The sequence below is a fragment of the Bos indicus x Bos taurus genome, chromosome 1 (assembly GCF_003369695.1).
Source record: "Bos indicus x Bos taurus breed Angus x Brahman F1 hybrid chromosome 1, Bos_hybrid_MaternalHap_v2.0, whole genome shotgun sequence".
NCBI classification, from domain to species: Eukaryota; Metazoa; Chordata; class Mammalia; order Artiodactyla; family Bovidae; genus Bos; species Bos indicus x Bos taurus.
This window is the reverse complement of record NC_040076.1, coordinates 64,164,690-64,186,745: the sequence shown is the minus strand read 5'-3', so window position 1 is coordinate 64,186,745 and position 22,056 is coordinate 64,164,690. Positions and strand designations below refer to the sequence as shown.

The 22,056-nt window shown below is 44.5% G+C and overlaps 1 protein-coding gene across 3 annotated transcripts; it reads left to right on the top strand.

Annotated features, from left to right (window-relative positions):
* The first annotated feature begins 3,384 nt into the window (after positions 1-3,384).
* On the top strand, positions 3,385-21,700 carry POPDC2 (popeye domain containing 2). Of its 3 annotated transcripts, none has more exons than XM_027528450.1 (4): positions 3,385-4,332; positions 9,266-9,374; positions 15,103-15,653; positions 21,207-21,700. In XM_027528450.1, exons 1-3 carry the CDS (start codon positions 3,842-3,844, stop codon positions 15,607-15,609), a joined length of 1,107 nt encoding a protein of 368 aa, XP_027384251.1. In that variant the 5' UTR covers positions 3,385-3,841; the 3' UTR covers positions 15,610-15,653; positions 21,207-21,700. The 3 variants fall into 3 exon arrangements, with proteins under 3 accessions (XP_027384251.1, XP_027384337.1, XP_027384165.1); XM_027528536.1 differs by having other exon boundaries at positions 3,386-4,332; positions 15,103-15,511; XM_027528364.1 differs by lacking the exon at positions 21,207-21,700 and adding an exon at positions 19,372-19,895 and having other exon boundaries at positions 3,386-4,332.
* The last annotated feature ends 356 nt before the right edge of the window (positions 21,701-22,056 follow it).

Sequence of the window (22,056 nt, the reverse complement as noted above, 5' to 3'; positions counted from 1 at the left end):
GCAGTATGTGTCCAAAGCCTAAAATCATGCCTGTGTTCTATTTTAATAACTATATTAGCAAAGCATTCATCTCAAACCCAATGTTTCTCAAACTATGTGAGGTGAAGGACTACAATTTTTTCCAATTCATAGGCTAATAAGTTTTCTGTCAAATTGTATAAAAATGTCTAAGTTCTCTCAATTTCTGTCCATATCTCATCATGGACCAGTAACAGCTCTCAGAGCAGCCGTGGTCTATGACCACTCTTGGAGAGGTCATTCAGCTGGCTCACTTCATAATCTGGCCCCAGCTTGCTTCTCCTGCCTCATGTCCTGTGCTCCCTTTGATTCACCTGTAACAAACTGTTCTCCATTACCAGAATACGCCATGTATTTTCATTTTACTTCTGGATTTGACTTCACATTCTGTTCTCCCTTCCTGGCAGGCCCTTCCCTAGCTGGGGGAACACCTACTGAGCGTGTTTTTAGACCGGCTTAAATGTCACCTTCCCTGTGCTGTTTTTCCTGAATTCTTTGCTCCACCCATCAGTGAGTGCTTCTTTGAACCCCATCCTGTCTCATGGCTATGGTTGCGTCAAGCATTACATATCACACTACTCAAGCCAGGATGAAAGGTAGCAGGCCTCCTTACTGTCTCCACAAAGGAGTATACTTTTCCCAGAAGCTTCCCAACACTTGTCCTCTTATGTCTCATTGGCCACATACCCAATGAGTGTATTCTGGGGGTTGTACTTTTTTCTGGATCAGTCTCCCTCACTAGACCAAAAGTTCCTTGAAGGTGATCATTGTCTTACTCATCTTCTATCCCCAGTTCCCAGCACACTTACTTTGTTCTAAGTAAATGCCTATTGAATAGAATTGATGCAAACTTCTGTGTCTTTCCTTTTATTCTCCCCAAATATTTTCTACGGTGTATTTGTGGCTTTCCATGTAAGAACATACCATTTTGATACACACTTTTTTTCTCTCTTCTTCTATCAAACCTAGTTTTAAAAATAAACAAGATACAGCTTTCCATTGTATTCCCATCAGAGGTCCCTTCCCATAGACAACACCATCACTATCACTGCGGGAGGCGGCATGTAGGGTTTATGCCACCCCAGTGGCATCCTCAAACCCCTGTAACAATGAATGAGCCTACACGTGGACATATATAAACTTCCAAAAGTAGCCAGCAAGGTGGTACAGCACAGAGAACATACAATTTAGAGTCACAGTGACCTAAGCTTTAGCCTCTTTTCACATACTATCTCTATCACCTTGGGAATGTTCCTTAACCTTATTGAGTTTATTTCTTCCATTTTTTAAAAAAAGGTATCATGGGGAGACATGAGGAAATAATACCTGCTTGCTATATGTTAATACCTTCTGCTCAGATGAACACATTTGTGAACTGACAAAGAAGCTGGGCTGAGAGCAACAGTCAGTGGGTCTCCTGTCTCTTTAAGGGGTCAGGGCCAGCCACTGGTCAGGCTGACTGAGAAAGATGACCTGCTTTGAAATTCTATCTTGGGCAGAGCCTTGGTTGCTTCTGATTTCCTTGCTCACAGCTGGCAGAGACAGCCACTTTGACAGCTCAGGGGGGTGCATGACTAAGTTGGAGGGATGAGCAACTATTGCTTGTTAAAGGGGTGGCTTGGCCAGGAGGCAGGCAGGTGACAGAAAAGCAGCATATGGAAATCCCCAACTCCACTACTCAAATGATATCACAGATCTAAATCGCTGCTGTGGGAAAGGCTGGGGGCTGGGGTGGTGGGGCAGGGTTTTGGAGGGGGAGTCCTTCTCCAGGCACTCTCTTTTTTCCTTTACCACTGATCTGCCTCAACTTTAGGAAAAAGGGAATAAGATGCACCTTTGTTTGTCAGGCGATTGTAATTAAATAAGAAAGAAAACCAGCTTTTGACATGCTGTGCATTTTTCACACCTCTCTGCCTATGAGTCTGCTGTTCTTACCAGTGGAAATCCTCTTCTCCGTCTATCTGGCTAATTCAATCCTGGCCCCCAAATTCCTTGTTAGCCCTTCTGTCTTTCTTTCTTGATGCCATCTTCCTCTTAGGCTGCCACCTCTCCTTAACTCAACTCAGTTACTGTACTTCCCACACTGAATCGCCATTGTTTTCTGAGGCAGCTCTTGCTTGATAAGAGAGCTCGCTCTTGGGAAACTTTGATTCTCTTCAGTGCTCGGTTCATAGCAGGCACTCAATGTGTGTTAAGCTGAAAATTTCTACTCCTCAGCATATCTGACAATTCCTAACTTCTCACTAATTTTAGTTAGGTTACCAGCAGTACAATAAAGGCCTCTATGGAGGGAATGCTTGAATAATTCTAGAAGGTTACCAGGTGCCCCTCCACTTCCTCCATCCCTGCCCGCAGACCTCAGGGGCTATAGGAGTAACGGTAGTAAGGAAACAGAAGCAGGGAGTCATTCGGAGGCCAGAGGGACATTTCTTAGTTTAGTGTTTGCATATTCCCAGATTTTAACTTGGTGACCCAAAGCAGACCACAGGGTCATCCAGAAGTTCCTGGACATCCTCAGACTTCCTGGGGGCAGTAGAGTTAGGAGTCATGCATGGATCTAGTCTTGAATTTCCACTTCCTGGGCACACTACTTGGGACACAGCTGTAAGTCTGATAGACGAAATCAAATCCTGTCTCTGTCACTACGTGTGGGAATTTGTTACCTCTCTAAACCTCAGTTTCTTTCAGATCTAGGAGGACGACAATATTTATTTGGAATAAAATTGTGTGACGACTAAGTCATGTGCGTCTAGAATAACTAATCTAGATCTGGCACTTTGTAGGTGTTTAATAGGTGATGCTTATTATCATTTGTCAGTATTGGAGTGGGTGGGCTGATGGTCTGAGCAATGTATTACCATTGTATAAACTATTACTAGATCCAGATACATGCAGAAGAAAGTCAGAATTCAAAAGTTGCTTTGTATAGCTATTTTTGTTTAATGAATTTCAAATAAATGCCTACTGATATTTCCAATATGACTTCATAAAGGCCTTCGAGGGGCTTTCCATTTCTCACTGTTAGGATTTTTTCTGATAATAGTCCCCTACTTTCCAACCTTGATGTGTCCTCCTACCTCAGGAGAGCCCCGAGCCCTCCCCAGAGGGGCTCTGGACAGTGTCCTACCTGAGGTGTGACAGTAAATTCTGTGCTCGCTTTCCCTTTATCCACCCCCTTTGCCCCCTTCCCCTGACTTGCCTCTCTTGCCCAGGCCTTATCTTGTCCTCTGGGGAGGTATGTTAAGTGCTCTGCCAGCCTGCCTGTATGCCTGGCCTGTTTTTTCTCACTGCCAGTACCTCTTGGATTCCAATTCCAAACATGGTATCCGTCTGGGGTCACCCTTTCTTCCGGTGCCAAGAGAGACGCATTCCAAATGGAGCACAAATGTGCCTCCCGTGCTGGGCGCTCTTCATTCTGTTTGGGAACAACAGAGAGCAGGATGTGGCTGCTTTATTATCCCTCACTGCTGAAGCTTTCAGCCCCATAGCCCTATCTCTTTCTCAGGACGATTTAGGTTTCCTGCCAAGAGTCAAATGTGAAGACTGTTCTAAGAAACCTGGAGCTGAGGACACTCACCAGAGCTTTGCCAGGAGGGCCAGAGCCTTGCTGAGGGAAAGAGAAAGAAAAGTTTTCAGTTCTCCATGAAGTATATGATGTTTTGCTATTCATTCCCAAAGCTGCTGGAAGCATTCCTCCCAAGAAAGGTGGAGTTGGCGGGGAGAAGCCAGAGGTGAGACGACAGTTGGGAGGACAGGTTGACCCATTTCCTGAATTTCCCATGTGGGGACAGTCTTAGAGCCTGACAGGCTTTGAGACCTGAAGATGAGCAGCAACCGCAGCATGGAGGGCCAGCTCCTCTGGCACGGGCCACTGTGCATCGCCTGGAGGCAGGACCTGGAAGGGGCTGTCTTCCACCTGGCCAACTGCTTCCTGCTCCTGGGCTTCATGGGCGGCAGCGGGGTGTATGGGTGCTTCTACCTTTTTGGCTTCCTGGGCACAGGCTACCTGTGCTGTGTGCTATGGGGCTGGTTCGGTGCCTGCGGCCTGGACATTGTTCTCTGGAGCGTCCTGCTGGCCATGGCCTGCGTGCTCCAGCTGGCACACCTGGTGTACCGCCTGCGTGAGGACACCCTCCCCGAGGAGCTGGACCTGCTCTACAAGACGCTGTGCCTGCCCCTGCAGGTGCCCCTGCCAGCATACAAGGAGATCGTGCACTGCTGCGAGGAGCAGGTCTTGACTCTGGCCACGGAGCAGACCTATGCCGTGGAGGGCGAGACGCCCATTGACCGCCTGTCCCTGCTGCTCTCTGGCCGGTAAGCCACTCTGTCACTACCCAGCATTTCTTCCCCATGCCCACGCTTCTCGTTTCCCAGTGCCTCCCTTTCCATTTCGTATCTCTTCCATTGAGGAAGGATGTGGCAACTCAAACAAACCAAAATAGATTTTTCTAAGCATATACTTGCTTCCCCTTTCTTAATATTTTTCATGAGGAAACTAGCTCATGGTTGGCAGGAAGAATTGTGAATATAGTTGCTGCTGCGAGGTGTGGGGTGAATGTTTCTTGACCCTGGCTCTGAAATGACCACACCATGCCAGCATGTCATGCCTAAACTGCAGCAATATCTCTGTAAGCTTTGAAAAACTGAACATTTCAATAAGATTAATTAGTTTCTTCCATATGCATTCAACCTTTGCTAAGTGCCAACTATGTGTAAGGAACAGTGCCAAAATAGGAGATTTTTTTGTAACCCCTGCTCCCACCAGGACATCAGAGAAATCATGGGATATCTGTACAGATTCTATGGTAAAGCCATATATACCCAGGTATGGTGCAGGAATGGGCTTCCCTGATGGCTCAATGATAAAGAAACTGCCTGCCAATGAAGTAAATGTAGATTCGATCCTTGGGTCGGGAAGATCCCCTGGAGAAGAAAATGGTTGCCCACTCCAATATTCTTGCCTGGGGAATTACATGGACAGAGGAGCCTGGCAGGCTACAGTTCATGCAGTTGTAAAAGAGTCAGACACATCTTAGTGATGACAACAATAACAACAATGAGGTTACCCTTATCCACATTTCCATTCCAGATTGTTCTATTGAGATTCCTACAGACCAGGAATAAAGTGCTATAAATCTGAGGGCCAGACAGTGAGGGGAGAGTAGCGATGCCCATGTGTGTCTCTTTGAGGATATGGTGGAGACACCTGGCGGACACGTTTTAAGGAGGCTGACAGTCAGACCTTAGCAAAAGGGGCTTTGTCTGGATTAGCCTGCATGTGAATGTTGGCCATTGACTGATCTCTTCTGAACAAATACTATGTAGCTCTGTGCTGCACATTTGGTAGGAAATTGTGAATTCTTTGCAATATTGCCCTAGTGGGACTTGTATGTTGGAGCTAAGCATCTGACAGTAAGCATCTTCACCTGGTATATACTTGGACTGGGCTCTGTGGAAAACAAATAGAGTATTTAAAAACTTTGTCCTTAATTTCCTCTTTCCTCCTTTTTTGAGACCAGAAGAATGTGGTGATTCAAAGAAAAAAAAAAGGAAAGAAAGAAAAGGGGAAAAGAAAAAAACCAGATAAGATAGCCAGTGGGAAAAAAGACTTTGACATTGATGATGATGGTACTACCACAACTACTGCTACTAGTAATGTTGACACCAGGCATTTATGGATTAATGTACAGAATCAAAGTATAATGTATACATGTTTTAATTTTGTTTGGACACTGAGGTCCTGGGTTGAATGAGCTATGAGGTTTTGTGATGTTTCATTTCATTTATGGTTGAAACGACTTAGCAGCAGCAGCAGCAGAAGTATAAGTAAATGAAACTATTTGTAAACAAATACACATGTAGATAAAAATATATTACAACTATTGCCAAAATGTTTGCCACCTACAATTCCATGCTTAAAATAAGGACAGTTTAGGAAACATGCTCATTCATGAGACCCATGATATTGTTTGCATCTCCCAGTATCTCTGTTCAAAGGAGGGGATTAAGACAGGTAGCAGAAACACCCCCCTGCACTGTATGGTGCTCATTTGTGGAAGGACATAATAATTATTAGATGGTTCAGGTATCTTTTATATGATAGATTTATCATGAACTTGTAGACTGTGTTCCTGTGAAGAGGAAAGAGAGGCTTGGCCCCTCAGTGTGGTTTTTCATAGTATGCGCTGTGCTCAGTCACTCAGTCGTGTCCAACTCTTTGTGACCCCCTGGACTGTAGCCTGCCAGGCTCCTCTATCCACGGGGATTCTCCAGACAAGAATACTGGAAGTGGGTTGCACGCCCTCCTTCAGGTTGCATCCCCAACCAGGGATCAAACCTGGGTCTGCTGCATTGCAGGCACATTCTTTACCAGCTGAGCAACCCGTGAAGCTCTTTTCCTAGTATGTGTGTGTGTGTGTGTGTGTGTTAGTTGCTTAGTTGTGTTTGACTCTTTGCAACCCCATAGACTGTAGCCCACCAGGCCCCTCCATCCATGGGATTCTCCAGGCAAGAACACTGGAGTGAGTTGCCATTTCCTTCTCCAAAAGGAACTACAGGAAGAAAGAAAGTGAAGTTGCTCAATCATGTCCAACTCTTTGCGACCTCATGGACTGTAGCCTACCAGGCTCCTCCATCCATGGAATTTTCCAGGCAAGAGTGCTGGAGTGGGTTGCCATTTCCTAGTATACTTAGCATCAAAAACTCAAGTTAAAAATTTCAATATTTTTCTTGCTTTTCAAGATTTGAAGTAAGAGTTTTGTTTTGATATCTTTCAACATCATCCTGTCTCAACTTTGCTAAGTTGGAGCTGAGGAAAGGACTTCTAGTCTATAACCAGCCTCCGACTTTAGAGGAGAATCATCGTTATCTTTGGCTGGTGAGGTACCAAACACCTTGAAGCAGCAGAATATAACTCCATGATGAGAAGTGGGGGCTTCTGACGGAGACCTCCCCAGCTCACATGCATACCTCATCTGGAGCCCTCTGTTACAACCTCAGACGTCCTTTTTGTTTTACTTTCACAATGCAATCAGTCCCTTTCAAGACTCAGAAAGGCAAAGCGACTTCTTCAAAGTCCATCACCCTGTTAAGCTGTGCTTACTGTTGGAGAGTTTCTCTCATATACAATCCCAAGCATGAACTCCCACATGCATAACCCCCTGAAGAGGCAGCCAGCTCTCCAAGCTGTTCACGGAGGAGGAAGTTACCTGTTGTCAGGAGATCAGGAGGAAGAAGAGACTCAAATGATAAAGGATATAGTATACAATGTGAATGGCCTCAGGGAGCCAAGCAGGCTCATTAGATGTTGTTGTTTTAGTCACTAAGTCACGTCCAACTCTTTTGCAACCCCATGGATTGTAGCCTGCTCTGGATCCTCCAAGGATTGTAGGTTCCTCTGTCCATGGGATTTCCCAGGCAAGAATACTGGAGTGGGTTGCCATTTTCTTCTCCAGAAGATCTTCCCAATTCAGGGATTAAAACTGCAAAATCTAAGGAAAACAAAACAAAACACCCAGGGATTGAACCCACATCTCCTGCATTGGCAGGTGGATTCTTTGCCACCTGGAAAGCCCCTCATTAGATGTTACTCACACTGTAAAGTCTTGTCCCTCCTCAGTGGCTTGCTTGGGTGGCCAGATTCCTTGCATGGGAAGAGGATGAAGGATGGGAGGATCTGATGTGTATGGCAGCAGCTTCATTCTCTCCGGTTGTCTTTCTTCCTTTGTTCGAGAAGCTTTTCCTTGAGGTTTTGGTCCCCTTTATGGTGACACAGTGAGTTCATTTGTTTGATCTTTCCATCCCTCTTCCTTTCCTTTCTCCCTTCCTTCCTCCTTCCCCATTTCCAAAAATATTTATTAAGAGAGCTAGAGACTAGGGATCTCTTGTTAAAAAATGAAAACTATTTTCCTTGTACTCATGGAATTTACAGTCTCTCAAGAGAGCCACTAATTCATGTCTCTAGTCACTAATTCCAAGGAGCAAGGCAAAGTGCAATGAGAGCATTTAAGCAGTGGACCTAAATTTTCTGGGGGGCCAGATAAGACTTCCCGGAGGAAGAAATGTGTAAGCTGAGGCTTGAGGAGAAGGTGCGGATTGGGAAGAGAGGCAGCTGGAGGGAACAGAATATGTGAAGCCCATGAGGTAGGAACACACGGCACTTCATTTTCTCTTGCACGCTTTCATAACTGAGAGAAGTTCTGGTGGCTAGCTGCACATTTTGATGGGTCTTGTAGAAGCAAGAGTGTTTCTGCTATCAGAGAGTGTAGGCTGACACCACATTCTTGGCTTGGTTTGAGACCTACATCCCTTTCTGTTTTCCATCTCTAAGTTGTCAGATAATACATAAAGTTTGTTAATTGATAGTGGTCTTTGGTAATTTGCACACATACATATATATCTAGGCATTCACTGGGAGCAAGATATGGAGTGCTAATATCCCGTTGGCCAGAACTTAATCACATGGTTCTACTCAGCTCCAAGGCAAGTAGAGAAACAGTCTAGCTGGGCAGTCATGAGCCCTGGCTAAAAAAGTTCCAGTACTATAGAGGAAGGGGAAAAGTTGATATTGGAAAACAGAATTCCATACTGGATTTCTCAGATCCTCATCTGCATTCTGATCTGCTTCTCAATATCCTATACATCCTTCAGAAATCAGCTGAAATGTCATCTTTGAGAAGTCTGCCACTTGGAGAGAACTACGCTGTCTCTCCTCTAGTCTCCTGTCTCACAATAGCACATGTTAACTTACAGCTAGTTATTTATGTGCCTGTGACTTCCACTGAATCGTGAAATCCTGAAAGGTAAGGATCAGATTATTGGGTCTTCCCTGGTGGTCCAGCAGTTGCCACGCAGTGCAGCTGAAGAGTAAAAAAGAAAAAAAAAAAAGGACCAGATCATCTCCAGGTTCCAGACTTCCAGGAACACAGAAGGTTCTCCATACATATTTTTTGTTTTTGAAAATTAAGCTCCAGAAAAAGTGGAACAATAGCTCCTTCCAACTGGACAGGATGTACCTTAGAGAGCTTGTTGATCTGCCCCCTTTGTTCAATAAACTCTTTCTTTCCCAGTACAACTGACTTTAGAAGAGAGGTTGAAACTGAGACTCTGGGTTTTCTAGGTAAAAGAGGAAAAAGCCCATTCTGGATCCTAGTCATTTTCCACTCCTTTAACATGTAATTTAAACTCTGGAGCAGCTCTGGGTAACCACTTCTCTTTTCCCACACAGTCTCTTCTCTCCCTTTGCCAGGGTTCGTGTGAGCCAGGACGGGCAGTTTCTGCACTACATCTTTCCTTACCAGTTCATGGACTCTCCCGAGTGGGAATCGCTGCATCCCTCTGAGGAGGGGGTGTTTCAGGTAATAGGGAGCCCCATGGCAGCACTGCCGCAGCCCATCCCACTGCAACCCAGCAACATCCGTGCTTCCATCTTTCCTTTCTTTTGTCAGACCTTTGAACTACTGCCAATATGATGCTTGAGGTGGGAGCACTCTCCTCCAGTGGAAAAAGTGCCTGGCAGAGGAGGGGTAGGGTAGGGAGGTGCTGATCCCTGCAAGGGGGGCCATGTCACTCCTATGCTTAAAACTCTTCCAGAAGACCCCACTGACCACAGGATAAAAGCCCTCACTCCTTAGAGAGTGACTTAAGACCTTTAGTGACATCCTGGAGCCACATCTCCAGCCCTTTGCTTACACTTTCTGCTCACACCAGCCATGCTGAATTACTAGTACTTCCCCAAACATACTACACTGTTTTACATGGCCGTGCCTTGCCCCCTATTGTCGCCTCTATCTGAAACGCACTTCCTCATCAAGAGGAGGCTATGGCATCTCACTTCCTTTGAAGCCTGCCCAGAGTGACCTCACCAGCTTCCATCCCCACACATTGCCTGCATGCCTCTTCTATTCCTTTTACTATGCTGACTGCGCACATGTACGACTTGGTTTTCTTTCTGTCTTTTGCATAGTAAATTCCTTGACGTAGAAATCTGGGCTTTTCCTCTCCATCTCCAGGCTCCAAAGGGCAATACTTTGTACACAGTAGTAGGTGTTCAGTAAAGTTTCACTGAACTGCCTCGCCAGTAGGCCACTGGTGTCTCAGAGTGCTCCAGAGGGCATCACATACACAGTCTAAGGTCAGGGACTGGCTGCTCGAGCCCTCCTCTCTTCTCTGTCAATCCTTCAGATTTCAGTTACCTTCTTTGTAGTTCTCACTTACTGTATGGCTAGCACGTGACGGGCAGTACCTATTTTATTGCCTTATTGATTCTCACAACAGTCCTCTGGATTGAATATTGTTATTAACCTGTTTAACAGATGAGGAAACTAAGGCTCAGAAACCTCAAGTAATTTGCCCCAAGCTCTTCATCTAGAAAGTGGTAAAACCGAGTTGCCTGACACCACTATTCTATTCTTTTTTAAAATGGGGGGTTGCCAGGAGAGTGGAGGTTACACATATACACCATTATAGGGACTCCCCTGTCCAGATAGTTGGCCAGTACTGGGTTCCCTCTGTCTCCTGTCAGTTCTATCAGGAAGTTCCTCAGGCGAGCATTTATGCCAGCCCCAAAATAGACACATGCCAGGCGGTGCCACCTGGCTGGGCCTGCTTCCGCCCCACCCTGACTCTTGGCTCTGTGAGGACAGGGCCTGAGGGGTAATCCTAATCCCACTGCCTGGACCATCAGCCACAGGGCCCCCCCTGAACATGTGCCTCCCCCACCACACACTCACATCCTCTCCAAGTGGCTCAGCAGTCACCTTTGAGAACTCCCTCAGAGCCACAAGAACCTTCAGGAGGGCTGAGTCAGGTCCTGAGCCAGCCAGACCAGGCTCTGTTTCTGACACTGAAACCGAGAAACAGGTGGTGGATAAGCTGGGTGTCCTCCCCTTAGTTATGCTTGAAAGGAAGGGCTATGACCCCAGATGGCCTCTCAGCATCTGAGAGGGATGTAGGGACCGTCACATTTCTTCCATTTGTATTTTTAGTATGCACCTCCATTGGGAGCCTTGAGATCCACACACTTGCTCTTGGCTCTGTGAAGTCCCATTTCCTCTTTGCAAATGTCAAGTGTTGTCTTGGGTTGTAGTTCATCTTGTCCTTGCCTTTGTATTTGCATAGTCTTTGTTGACTAATAGGGAATCCACAGTGACCGAATCATAATTCTTATTGAGTTTGGCACAAGAGATCAACATTCCATCACACCTCTCAAGAATTCAATGAAGAATTTATTGACTATTAAACACTGCGACCCTCTTATCAGTCACCGAGAACATAGCATGGGAGCGATCACATGGAAATCAGCATTATTTCTCTAATTAGCATCATGTTTTACTGGACTCAAGGTCTCTTTATGTACATCATCTGATTTAATCCATTCAACCGGCTTCAAAGGTGAAGGTTAAAGAAAAACCTGGTCAAACCTGTCAATCCATTGGTTTCTGAAGATATTTAGGAAGGATTTTATACTGGGCATGAGAAAACAACATCAAGTTATTTTGCAACAAATAAGATTAGTAGTTTTTACCTGATTCATTCACTCATTTCAGTAATATTTATTGAGCTGTTACAGTAACCTGGGCACTACATGGTTTGTTTTTGTTTGGTTTTATTTTTGGCCACATCACATGGAATGTGGGATCTTAGTTCTCTGACCAGGAATTGAACTCATGGTTCATGAACCCATGCCCCCTGCAGTGAAGTATCGAGTCTTAACCTCTGAATTGCTAGGGAATTCCCATCTGGGCACTATTAAAGGTGCTCAGAGTGTATCGGTCAACAGAACAGATGAAAGTCCCTGCCTTCATGCAATTCACATTCTAGTAGGTGAGACAAAAAATTAGCCATAGAAATTATGAATAAGTAAATTATGTAACATGTTAAAAATAATAAATTATAGTAAAAAAAATAGAATAGTATAAGGGAGAGATACAATTGACCCCTGAACAACACAGGAGGTAGGGGTACTTTCACATAGTAGAAAATCCATGTATAATTTATAGTGAAAGTCGCTCAGTAGTGTCTGACTCTTTGTGACCACATGGACCATACAGTCCATGGAATTCTCCAGGCCAGAATACTGGAGTGGGTAGCCCTTCCCTTCTCCAGGACTCAAACCGGGGTCTCCTGCATTGCAGGCAGATTCTTTACCAGCTGAGCTACTAGGGAAGCCCATAATTTATAGTCCAACCTCCAAATATACGGTTCCCCCAAATCTGGGGTTCCACATCCTCAGACTTAACCAATCGGCCAATTGTGTAGCACTTCAGGTATTTACTATTGAAAAAAAAAAAAAAAATCCCTGTTTAAATAGATCCACACAGTTCAAACCTGTGTTGCTCACGGATCAACTGTAGTTGCAATTGTAATTGGGGATTTCATGGAAGTCTTTGTTGAACTGGTGACATTTGAGAAAAAACCTGAGGTGATTGGCAGTGTGAGCTCTGAGAATATCTGGGGGAATAGCATATTAGAGGGAAGAGCCAGTGCAAAAGCTGGGTGTGAGAGAGACTAGCATGTTTGAGGTCCAGAAAGAAGGTCAATGAGTCTGGAACAGGGAGAGGGAGGGGGATGAAGAGTAGGAGAGGAAGTCAGAGAGGTGGTAAGGAGACATGTCATCTAGGGCCAGAGTGTATATTTTCTAAATACAGCCAAAAGGATTTCCTAACACATTGGATATAGTATGTGAGAGAAAGAGGATCAAGAAAACTTCTAAGACTTCTGACCTGAGAAACTGGAAGGATGGAGCTGCTATCAAATGCGATAAGGAAGGCTGCAGATAGTATTGGCTTTGGGAGAAGAGAGGGAAATCCAGTTTGGGAGGTATTAGATTTGCGTCATCTATGGACATTTAAATACAGACACTGCACAGGCAGTTGCATACTTGAGTCTGGAATTAAGGAACAAGGTCTGAGCTTGAGACTGAGTCATTAGCCTACAGATGATATTTAAAGCTGTTACATTGGACAAGATCACCAGTAAGTGAGTGTAGACAGAAAAGGGATTCAAGAATCCATTAACCCTGAGGTACTCTAGTGTTTAGAAGTTGAAGGGGGTAACAAGCAGCAAAAGAAGCTGAAAGGGACTAATCAGGAGGTTATACCAGGAGAGTGTGGCGTCCTGGGAGCCAAGTGAAGAATATCAAAGAGGAGGGACTGAATGCCGTGAAAACTGATCATCAGACTCAGCAATGTAGAAGTCGTAGGCGACCTTGCTAGGAACAGTTTGTAGACCACTGGGGCAAAGCCTTGCTGGCTGGAGAGAGAGAGTTCAAGGAGAGGAATTGGTAACAGCCAAGTATAGACAACTTTTTCATGGAGTTTTGCTGAAAAGGAGAGCAAATCAATGGAGTGATAGCTAACCAAGGAACTAAAGTGAAAAAAAAAAGATTTTGGTTTTAAAATTTTGATTTAAGATGGAAGAAGTGACAGTGTATTTGCAAGAATGCCCACAGTCTTTTCTGTTCAGCGTTGAGGACACTTCTTGTGTCCTTATTAGCTCTCATGTGTACCCACTTCATGTGCAGCACCCTGATTTCTTGTTTGGGAATTGTTACTAAGTGCACTGAAAGTACAGGTTACAGTAGATGTGACAACTACTTGTTGAGTCAGATTAGTAACAGATGGATTGTGAGGACCAGTATTCTCATGAGGCAACAAGTCTGGGGAGATTAAGCAATTTATCTGATGTCACACAGCTGGTAAAGTTGGAACTTGAAACTCGTTTCTGGTCTTGATGAGGCAATTTAGGCCCTGACTTGAGTGCTGATGACTGAGGGGTCGGGGAGGGAGAGGAGGAAATGAAAGAAGGGAACAGAAGAGGGGTACTGCAGATGGGAAGGGGAGGAGGGGAGCAGAGGGGCTGTTTTGGAGGCAATGAAATGAAAGGATTATATATATGATCTCTGATAAAGAACCCCACCCTTAATGAGACAACCCACATAAAGCACTTAACACGATGACTGGCACATGGTCACTCTCAGTAAATGTTAGCTGCTGTCCTCCTTCTCATTTCCACTGTCTCCATTCGTGAATCTTCATCTTAAGCTCTGCCAACCTGCTCATTTTTAAAGTACTTAGGACAGGGTATAAAGAATTGTGTGATTTTACGCACTTTTCCTTTACTATCCTAAGAATATTTGCATTTGAAATCTATCTTTACCACTCATTATTGTTTTAACAAGATTTTTCAAGCACCTGCTCTGTGCTGCACACACATTACTGACCCTGAAAGTGTGACTTAGCTGTGTATCATGGGCACATAGCTGAGTACACAGAAATTGCTAGATGTCTATATAAATGGAGAGTTGGGTATCCTTCCACTTCGTGTTCTTACGAGTGCGTCTTGGGACTTCCCTGGTGGTCCAGGGGCTTAGACTCCGTGCTCTTGAGGCGGGGCACGGGTTCTATCTCTGGTTAGGAAACTAAGATCCTGTAAGCTGCAAGGCACCTCACCCCCCCAAAAAAGAGTTCCTTTTCCTCTGTGCCCCTTTTCTGAATTTAGTCATCAGATCCATTTGGTTACTCGTAGGGCCCAAGTCAAGTGCAGCTCATGGGCCTGAAGACCAGGCCAGCATTCTGTCCACTTGATGCAGCCTGGCATGCCTGATCAGAGGCTCTCTTCTCACTGAAATTCTTCCCAGTTCTTTGTGTCCCAACTCCAATATATTATGTTTTATCCTTAAAAACTGTCATCAGCATCCTGACCTTTCTTCTGAGCACCGGGAGCCCCCTTTTCTCTCCTGTAATCACAACAGGCTCAGAATCTTCTGTAGCCATTAGTGGGATCAGCCATGGAACACAGTGTATGAAAGCTGAAGAGACTGGAGGTGGACTGTGAGGTTCCAGAAGATGATCTCAGGGCTCTTCACAAGACCAGCCCCCCACTCCATCCCTCCCACCATATCAGTGCACACAATAAAAGTCATTCATTGCACCTCTTCAAGGCAAGGCCCTGGAGAGGTACTTCACAGCTTCTTCAGAAGTGCAAAGTGCAGCGGTTTGCCAAGTAAACTGTATATATCTCTGTACTAAGCTTGGACACATTTTTAAGTTTCAATCTTCACTTTCTGTCCCTGACCCCTCTCAGGTCACTCTAACAGCTGAGACTGAATGTAGCTACATTTCCTGGCCCCGGAAAAATCTCCACCTCCTTCTGACCAAAGAGCGATACATCTCTCGCCTCTTCTCGGTCCTGCTGGGCTATGACATCTCAGAGAAGCTCTACGCTCTCAATGACAAGCTCTTCGCTAAGTTCGGGCTACGCTTTGACATCCGTCTCCCCAGCCTCTACCACGTCCTCGGTTCTGCTGCCCCAGATGCAGGACCACAGTCTGAGAAGGATGACGAGGAAGTCCGTGAGCCAGCGGCAACCCCTCCTCAGGCTCTGCACACATCTGTCCAGCAAACACCCCCTAGCTCCCCACCTCCACTGGTCACCAGCTCTCCTGCACCTCCTCCCTGGGTCAGAATGTCCAGGCCCGACAGCGGCGTCCTGGGTGAGGACTCCACCAGTCTGGTTCTGGAGGATTTTGAGGAGGTGTCGGGATCAGAATCATTCATGGATTATAAGAGTGATGGGGAGTACATGAGGTGAGGGGAGAACTAACATGGGCACAGCCACCCGGCTCAGGATCCTGTGTAAGTACTCAGAAGGCAGTTGCTGCAGCCTTGCCTGTAGCTGGCCTTAAATTGGTTTATAAGGGCAAAAAAGAATTTCATGGAGCCTGTCCTCTCAGAGGACTCACAGAAAGTGGCATTAACCCAACCCTGCAGATAGCAACTCACTCCTGTTGCATGAAAGGCATGAGGGTTTTTTTTAAAAAAAACTCATCCCTTATTAATTGTGATAGCTTTCAAAAGTGGTCTGGCTGGCTGACATTTGTTCAGATAGGTTGCTAATTATTTTTTTTTCAAAGTTGTGCTAGTAACCAAGGTCACATTTAAGGCCAAAGAGTATTTTATTATGGCATGCATTTTAAAGAATACTTTAAAAAGCTGGCATGGCTCAAATTCCTAATGATTCTTCTTGGCATATAGTCAGCTCCAGAATGCAGTCATTATTTAGTCTGGATTGGACAGGCAGTTCTGTGTAAAATCGCCCCCATTTCAAAGAGGCTTGTGATTGGAGGCTAATGACACTGGGAGGAAAATGGGCCCACCCTGCTATCCTCTGACCCAGTGGAGAGTGTGTTACTCAGGCACAGGACTGGACACTGCTGAGTGAATGTTACTATGATAGAGTGACTTTCCTGGACAATCATAACTGTGGGAGGTAGAGTGGGCGTGAATCTGACGTAGGAGAGTGTGTGTACAGCTCAGGAGAGTGTACATAAAAGGCTGTGCTGAGCAGTTCTGGGAAATTGTTTTCATGTTCCCTCTGACTGCTCTCACAATACGGTGACATTTTCCTCTAGGACTCCACCCAACCATGGTGCAGGCCTGGCTTTTCCTGAGGAAAATACCACTGTTCTCAATTTGGAAGGCATTTCCAAGGTCAGGGAGGGGTGGTTAAGAGATTAATCATTCTTCAGGAAACACTGTTTTCCCAAGAAACTATTTCAGGTAGGAAGGCATCTAGGGTACTTTGAGGTTAAGTGAGTGAATGTTTGTACATGTTGAAAAGCAAATCATAAAAATGATGAAAGAGGCAAGAGAGGTGAGTGCCAAAAGATTAGCTATTTGGTTTCATGGATATGGAATTAATAATCTATGGCATCAGTCCTTAGAAGCAGCATCTAGCAGATCACTTTCTTGACCTCCTCCACTTGTGTTGTTCTCCCCCGTTGTCCCTCCCTGGCTGCTGACAGTTGCCTCCCTACTAGCCTACCCCTGCCAGTGCGTGTGAATTCCGTCCCGTGGGCCCCGCTCTTTGTCCCCATACCTACCCACCTGCACACACACTGAACTCATACAGCTCCCTGTGTTCTCATGTTCTGCCTGCTTCTCTTTTCCTGGCTCTATTTGTTCTCCTCTTTTTCCCCTCCTTCCTGTTTCTGCTCAGTCCTTGGCTTCCTCAGTGTGCTGCTTTTAAGAAGAAAAAGGCCCATTTCTGCTGCTTCTCCGTTAATTTCTCCTCTCCCTACTTTTCCTCCACGTTGACCCCATTTGACTGTTTATGTATTTATCTCACTGTTGCCTTCTTCCTATCTCCTCCACTTCCTGTGTTGCTCTAGCTCTTCTTCCTAAACTGCCCTATATGCCCAACTTAATTTTTAATCCTGACTTCCAAAATCAGTACCTCTCCCTCTGCCTATGAAGAAAACCATTCAAGTGAGGATGTGAAAATTCTCTTTGATGGCTACACATTTCATGCGTGAGTTTTCCCAAACGTTAACAGGCAGGCAGTGTTTTAGATAAGAGACCTGCCCCAGGAGCCCCAAAGTCCTGGTTGCTATGTCTGGCTCTACTACTGTTTGCAAAGCACACAATCTCACTGAACCTTACTTTCTTCACATGAATGTGTTGACCCAGCTGGGCCCCCCAAGGCCCTCCTGGGTTTATGTGAGAAGGAAAAGGATGAACTGTTCAGAGGAGGAAAAAGAATCAGGCAGGCAACCTTATAATGGACACAAGCCCCTGGACATCAGTGTGTTTCCAGCAAGAACTCGCTGCTGTATTTCACTCTGATTTCTCTTGTAGTCGACTTAGAGCTGTCCTCCTCTCTGCTGGGTACCAGGGTCCTGCTTGACTATGAGTAATCTCCATTCTGTACCTGTGAAGAATCTCACCTACCATGTGAGAGGCATGGAGGATGAGATGTTCACATGCAAGGTGGTCCCACCTCTGTCTCTCAGGTCCTCTACCTTTAATACTATTAAAAAAAGGCTTCTTCCCAAATTCAGCCTTTTCTGAGGTTCACAGTGAGAAAACTGCTAATATAACTCACTTTCTTTATACTTACTATTATTTGGAGTATAAAGAGAGAAGGTATTAGAATCGTCTTTGGTTTAAGTAATAGAGAGAAAGGAAAAAACTGTGTTAACTGAGAGCTGAAGAATTGATGCTTTTGAACTGTGGTGTTGGAGAAGACTCTTGAGAGTCCCTTGGACTGCAAGGAGATCCAACCAGTCCATCCTGAAAGAAATCAGTCCTGGGTGTTCACTGGAAGGTCTGATGTTGAAGCTGAAACTCCAGTACTTTGGCCACCTGATGAGAAGAGCTGACTCATTTGAAAAGACCCTGATGCTGGGAAAGATCGAGGGCAGGAGGAGAAGGAGACGACAGAGGATGAGATGGTTGGATGGCATCACCGACTCAATGGACATGAGTTTAGGTAGACTCCAGGAGTTGGTGATGGACAGGGAGGCCTGGTGTGCTGCAGTTCATGGGGTCACAAAGAGCTGGACACGACTGAGCGACTGAACTGAACTGAACTTCTACAGAGTTTTCAGAACAATTTGAAAATGTGATCAAATTGACCAAATTTCAGACAGCTTTAGTTTGTGATAATGGGATAATTTAGCCCAGAGACATGTTTCCCAAATTGTATTTTGGGACATTTGGTTTAACTTATTTGTCATCAAACTCCTTTTATGGTTATTACTGTAATGAATAAGCATAGTGCCTCCAGACTGGTAGCAATTTACTTCTTTCCTTTCCAAAGCAGGGCACAATTCACCATCCAGTTCCTGGCTGTTCCGCAACCAAAACTGTAAGCTCGTTGCTATTCATCCTGGTCCAGAACTTAAGGGTCGTGAAGCTGAGTGGATTCTGCATTGTTGGGAATGACATAGCTTCATCACACTGACAGCAGTGCTTGTGCCTCACACCAAGACAGTTTAAAACCAACTAAAAACAGTCAGTGTTTCTACTGGAGCATTGTTTGTTTGTTTGTTTTGAAGAGCACAGTTTTCAGCCCGGTGGTACCCAGAACTGAGCCCAAACTGGCTGTTACTTTTTTAGCATGCAAAGCAGTAGTGTACGATAATGTGTTCATGCAGGGTCTCACAATTAGACCTCACATTAACCCTGCCTTCACTAGAATCTTTCCCGTTAATTCTATGAACACACTCTACAATGTTTCACTTGATGTCTTACAGGAGATGCTCAATGAATACATCTCTGAAGTGGTCAGTTAAGTCAAGCTACTGAGTCTATTATCACAAATTAACTGAAAGCTGTCTAAAATTTGGCCAGTTTAGCTTATGTTTTCAAATTGTTCTGAAGACTCTGTAGTTTGAAAATAAAGACTATATATTGCTTCCTTTTAATTATTTAAATAAATAAAGAAATGAGAAACACATTACAACATGGAGACTAATTGTGGTCAAGGAAAGAGGCCAGGACCAGGACATATTACCAAAGGCCAGAGAACCAATTCAACAAACATTCACTGACTATCCTCTATGTATTTCAGGCACTGTGCCAGGTAATCATATTAAGAGTAATCATGAATAACAACTGAAAGACTGGAAGATGCTTAATCTGCAAGAGATGGACAAGAGTAATATCTTCAAATTTTGAAAAGATACCTTCACCTTAATTCGGTGACGTTCTTGAGGACAAAGATGAATTAAGGGCTGAAAGCTATAAGGAGAATGGATTGCCTCAAGGAGTAGTAAGTTACTCGTTACTAGAAGAATTCAAATAGTGATCAGAAGAAATCTTCTCAGAGGTTTTTTTAAGGTGATTCATGCTCCAAGAGAAGAATGCCTTATGTTATTGCTATTAAGATGCCTTCTAACTCTGTGATGCTATGATTCAATGATTCTAAGATGTGAATCTTGTCCTGCCACATAATTACTTTCAAGAGCAGTTCCCTAGCTGCGGAACAGGGCTAATAGTCTCATAGATAATTAATACCTACTAGTAAGTAAATGGGATTCCCTGATAGCTCAGTTGGTAAAGAATCTGACTGCAATGCAGGAGACCCCAGTTTGATTCCTGGGTCAGGAAGAACCTCTGGAGAAGGTGGCTCAGCTGGTAAAGAATCTGCCTGCAATGCGAGAGACCTGAGTTTGATCCCCGAGTTGGGAAGATCTCCTGGAGAAGGGAAAGGCTACCCACTCCAGTATTCTGGCCTGGAGAATTCCATGTACTATATAGTCCATGGGGTCACAAAGAGTCAGACATGACTGAGCAACTTTCACCATTCAGCACTATTCAGAAGTAAGTAAATAGGTAGCCTCTGTTGATGTTGTCAGGTTGCTTGAGGAGTAATTGAGATAAAATATACAAAGGCAATTTGTTAAGCTGTAAAGCCCTAGTTTAATGTATAACATATTTTAAAATTCTGTTCTGTGTACAGTTATTTTCAAATTCCTCCCCTTCTCTCTCACTTTCACTTCCCTCCCCAAGCCCTCCCCCTACTCCTTCTGAGACACATGATTTCCCCTTATTTCCTCCAGTCTGGTTTCCTAAGGGAGGTAATAACTGACAGGATCCCCTGACAACAAAAGGAACAGCAAAAAGTTGGAGGTCCAAAGAAAACACACACTAGCTCCTTGGCCCCTGAATAGCTAAGGGACGGTCAGACCTTCATCTGTTTTATTTGTCCAGGGGAGGCAGATCACCATCACACTATATTCAGGTCTCTTCCCTCAGAAGTCCCTATGGTGCTTGGTTAGCTGTCAGTGTTGTTAAATAGCACGTTTCTCCCAGAACCATTGGAACGCCTCCTGGGGCAGAAGACTTGCCCTTGAAGGTGGCCTGGCAGGAGCTGCCTGGGGTCTCCAGATCTGGGTCTCTGGATGGTAGCTCTGCTTAACCTGCCAAGGTTCCATGTTCAAGTAGTTAAGTTAGAGGCAGCAGTTCCCTCCCCACTTAGGACCACAACAGCCTGTATTTGTTTTTCTTCTATTTGGTCTCATTTACCTACTCCTTGCTTTGTAAAAATAAAACACAAAGGTTTTATAAAACTCACTGGTTTTCTATGCAGATTTTTAAACTCATTCCATAGTATTAGATAGGAAGTATAGTTCTATAGATTCTTCATAGGAAGCAACCAAAGTTGATCTCTTGGTCTCTTCTCCTATAAAATGAGAGAATTGAACTATATAACTTCAAAACTGACTCACCCTAATATTATAGAAGAAAATGATTCAACGATTCAGCTGCTCCTATTGTGTTAAAATTGCATACAGTTAAAATATTGGGACTTGTAGAGGAAAAAAAGACCTGAACAGAACCCTCTGAAGTTATGTGAGCTATCCCAAGCCACAGTGCTGAAATCCTTCCTCTGTTTTTCCACAGCTTCCAGAACTCCTCTCCGGAGCTACTCTGAAGTTATGTCCAGGGGACAGGCGCCCTTGGCTCCAACCCAGACTCCTGAACTGTAAGGGTCAATGGACCATCCTTTACTCTGGCCACGTTAATCCTCACAGGATGGTCACTTGTGTGCACACCCCTCTTCTCACCCACTTGAAGGCTCACAGGCAAGGTTGGAGCAGACACAGGATGCCAGCACTGCAACCACACCAAAGCCCCTGAGTGACTTTTAGAAATTTACCTTCATCAGCCTTTCTTCCAAGAGAAGTCATCCAAAAATGCCAAAGCACAGATTCTATCCTTTACTAACTGCAGAATTTCAGGCAAGTCACATAGCCTCTCTGAGCATCATCTGTAAAGGGGTGATTATAAAACCGACTTCACAGGGTTGTAAGGATGCCATGAGTTGATTTCAAGGACACGAGGACATGCTGTGGCACCTAGTAAGCACTCAATAAATCACTCATTTCCTTTCCCTATGTTGTTTCCTTAACTTTCTGAAAGGATCAGTGAAGTTAGCTATCCAAGAAGTTTTCAGTGTTTTTGTCTTGTTTTATTGAAAATATTTTTCTCAGTTAAGGTTCAACTTAGGTAAGTAGAAATTTTAGAATCTAGTTTGCCCTTAATCTTTTACATTCAACTTACAAGTCTTTCCCTTTATTTATGAACCTAATATTAAACAGTAGTTTTTAGAAGTAGTTTTACAAATCTCTTTAATTAAATTTCCTTAAACATTTTAAAGTAGACTTACAAATTTAACATATTCTGTTTTATTTTTTCCCCTAAATGCTTAGACGTCTATTCTGGTTACCCATTGCTGTGCAATATTCGTCCC

What these genes read in the sequence shown, in the direction of transcription:
- POPDC2 (XM_027528450.1), top strand. Translation starts at nt 3,842, where the DNA reads ATGAGCAGCAACCGCAGCATGGAGGGCCAGCTCCTCTGGCACGGGCCA. An exon ending in TCCCTGCTGCTCTCTGGCCG is followed by an intron (nt 4,333 to 9,265) that starts GTAAGCCACTCT and finishes TCCCTTTGCCAG; the next exon opens with GGTTCGTGTGAGCCAGGACG. An exon ending in CTGAGGAGGGGGTGTTTCAG is followed by an intron (nt 9,375 to 15,102) that starts GTAATAGGGAGC and finishes GACCCCTCTCAG; the next exon opens with GTCACTCTAACAGCTGAGAC.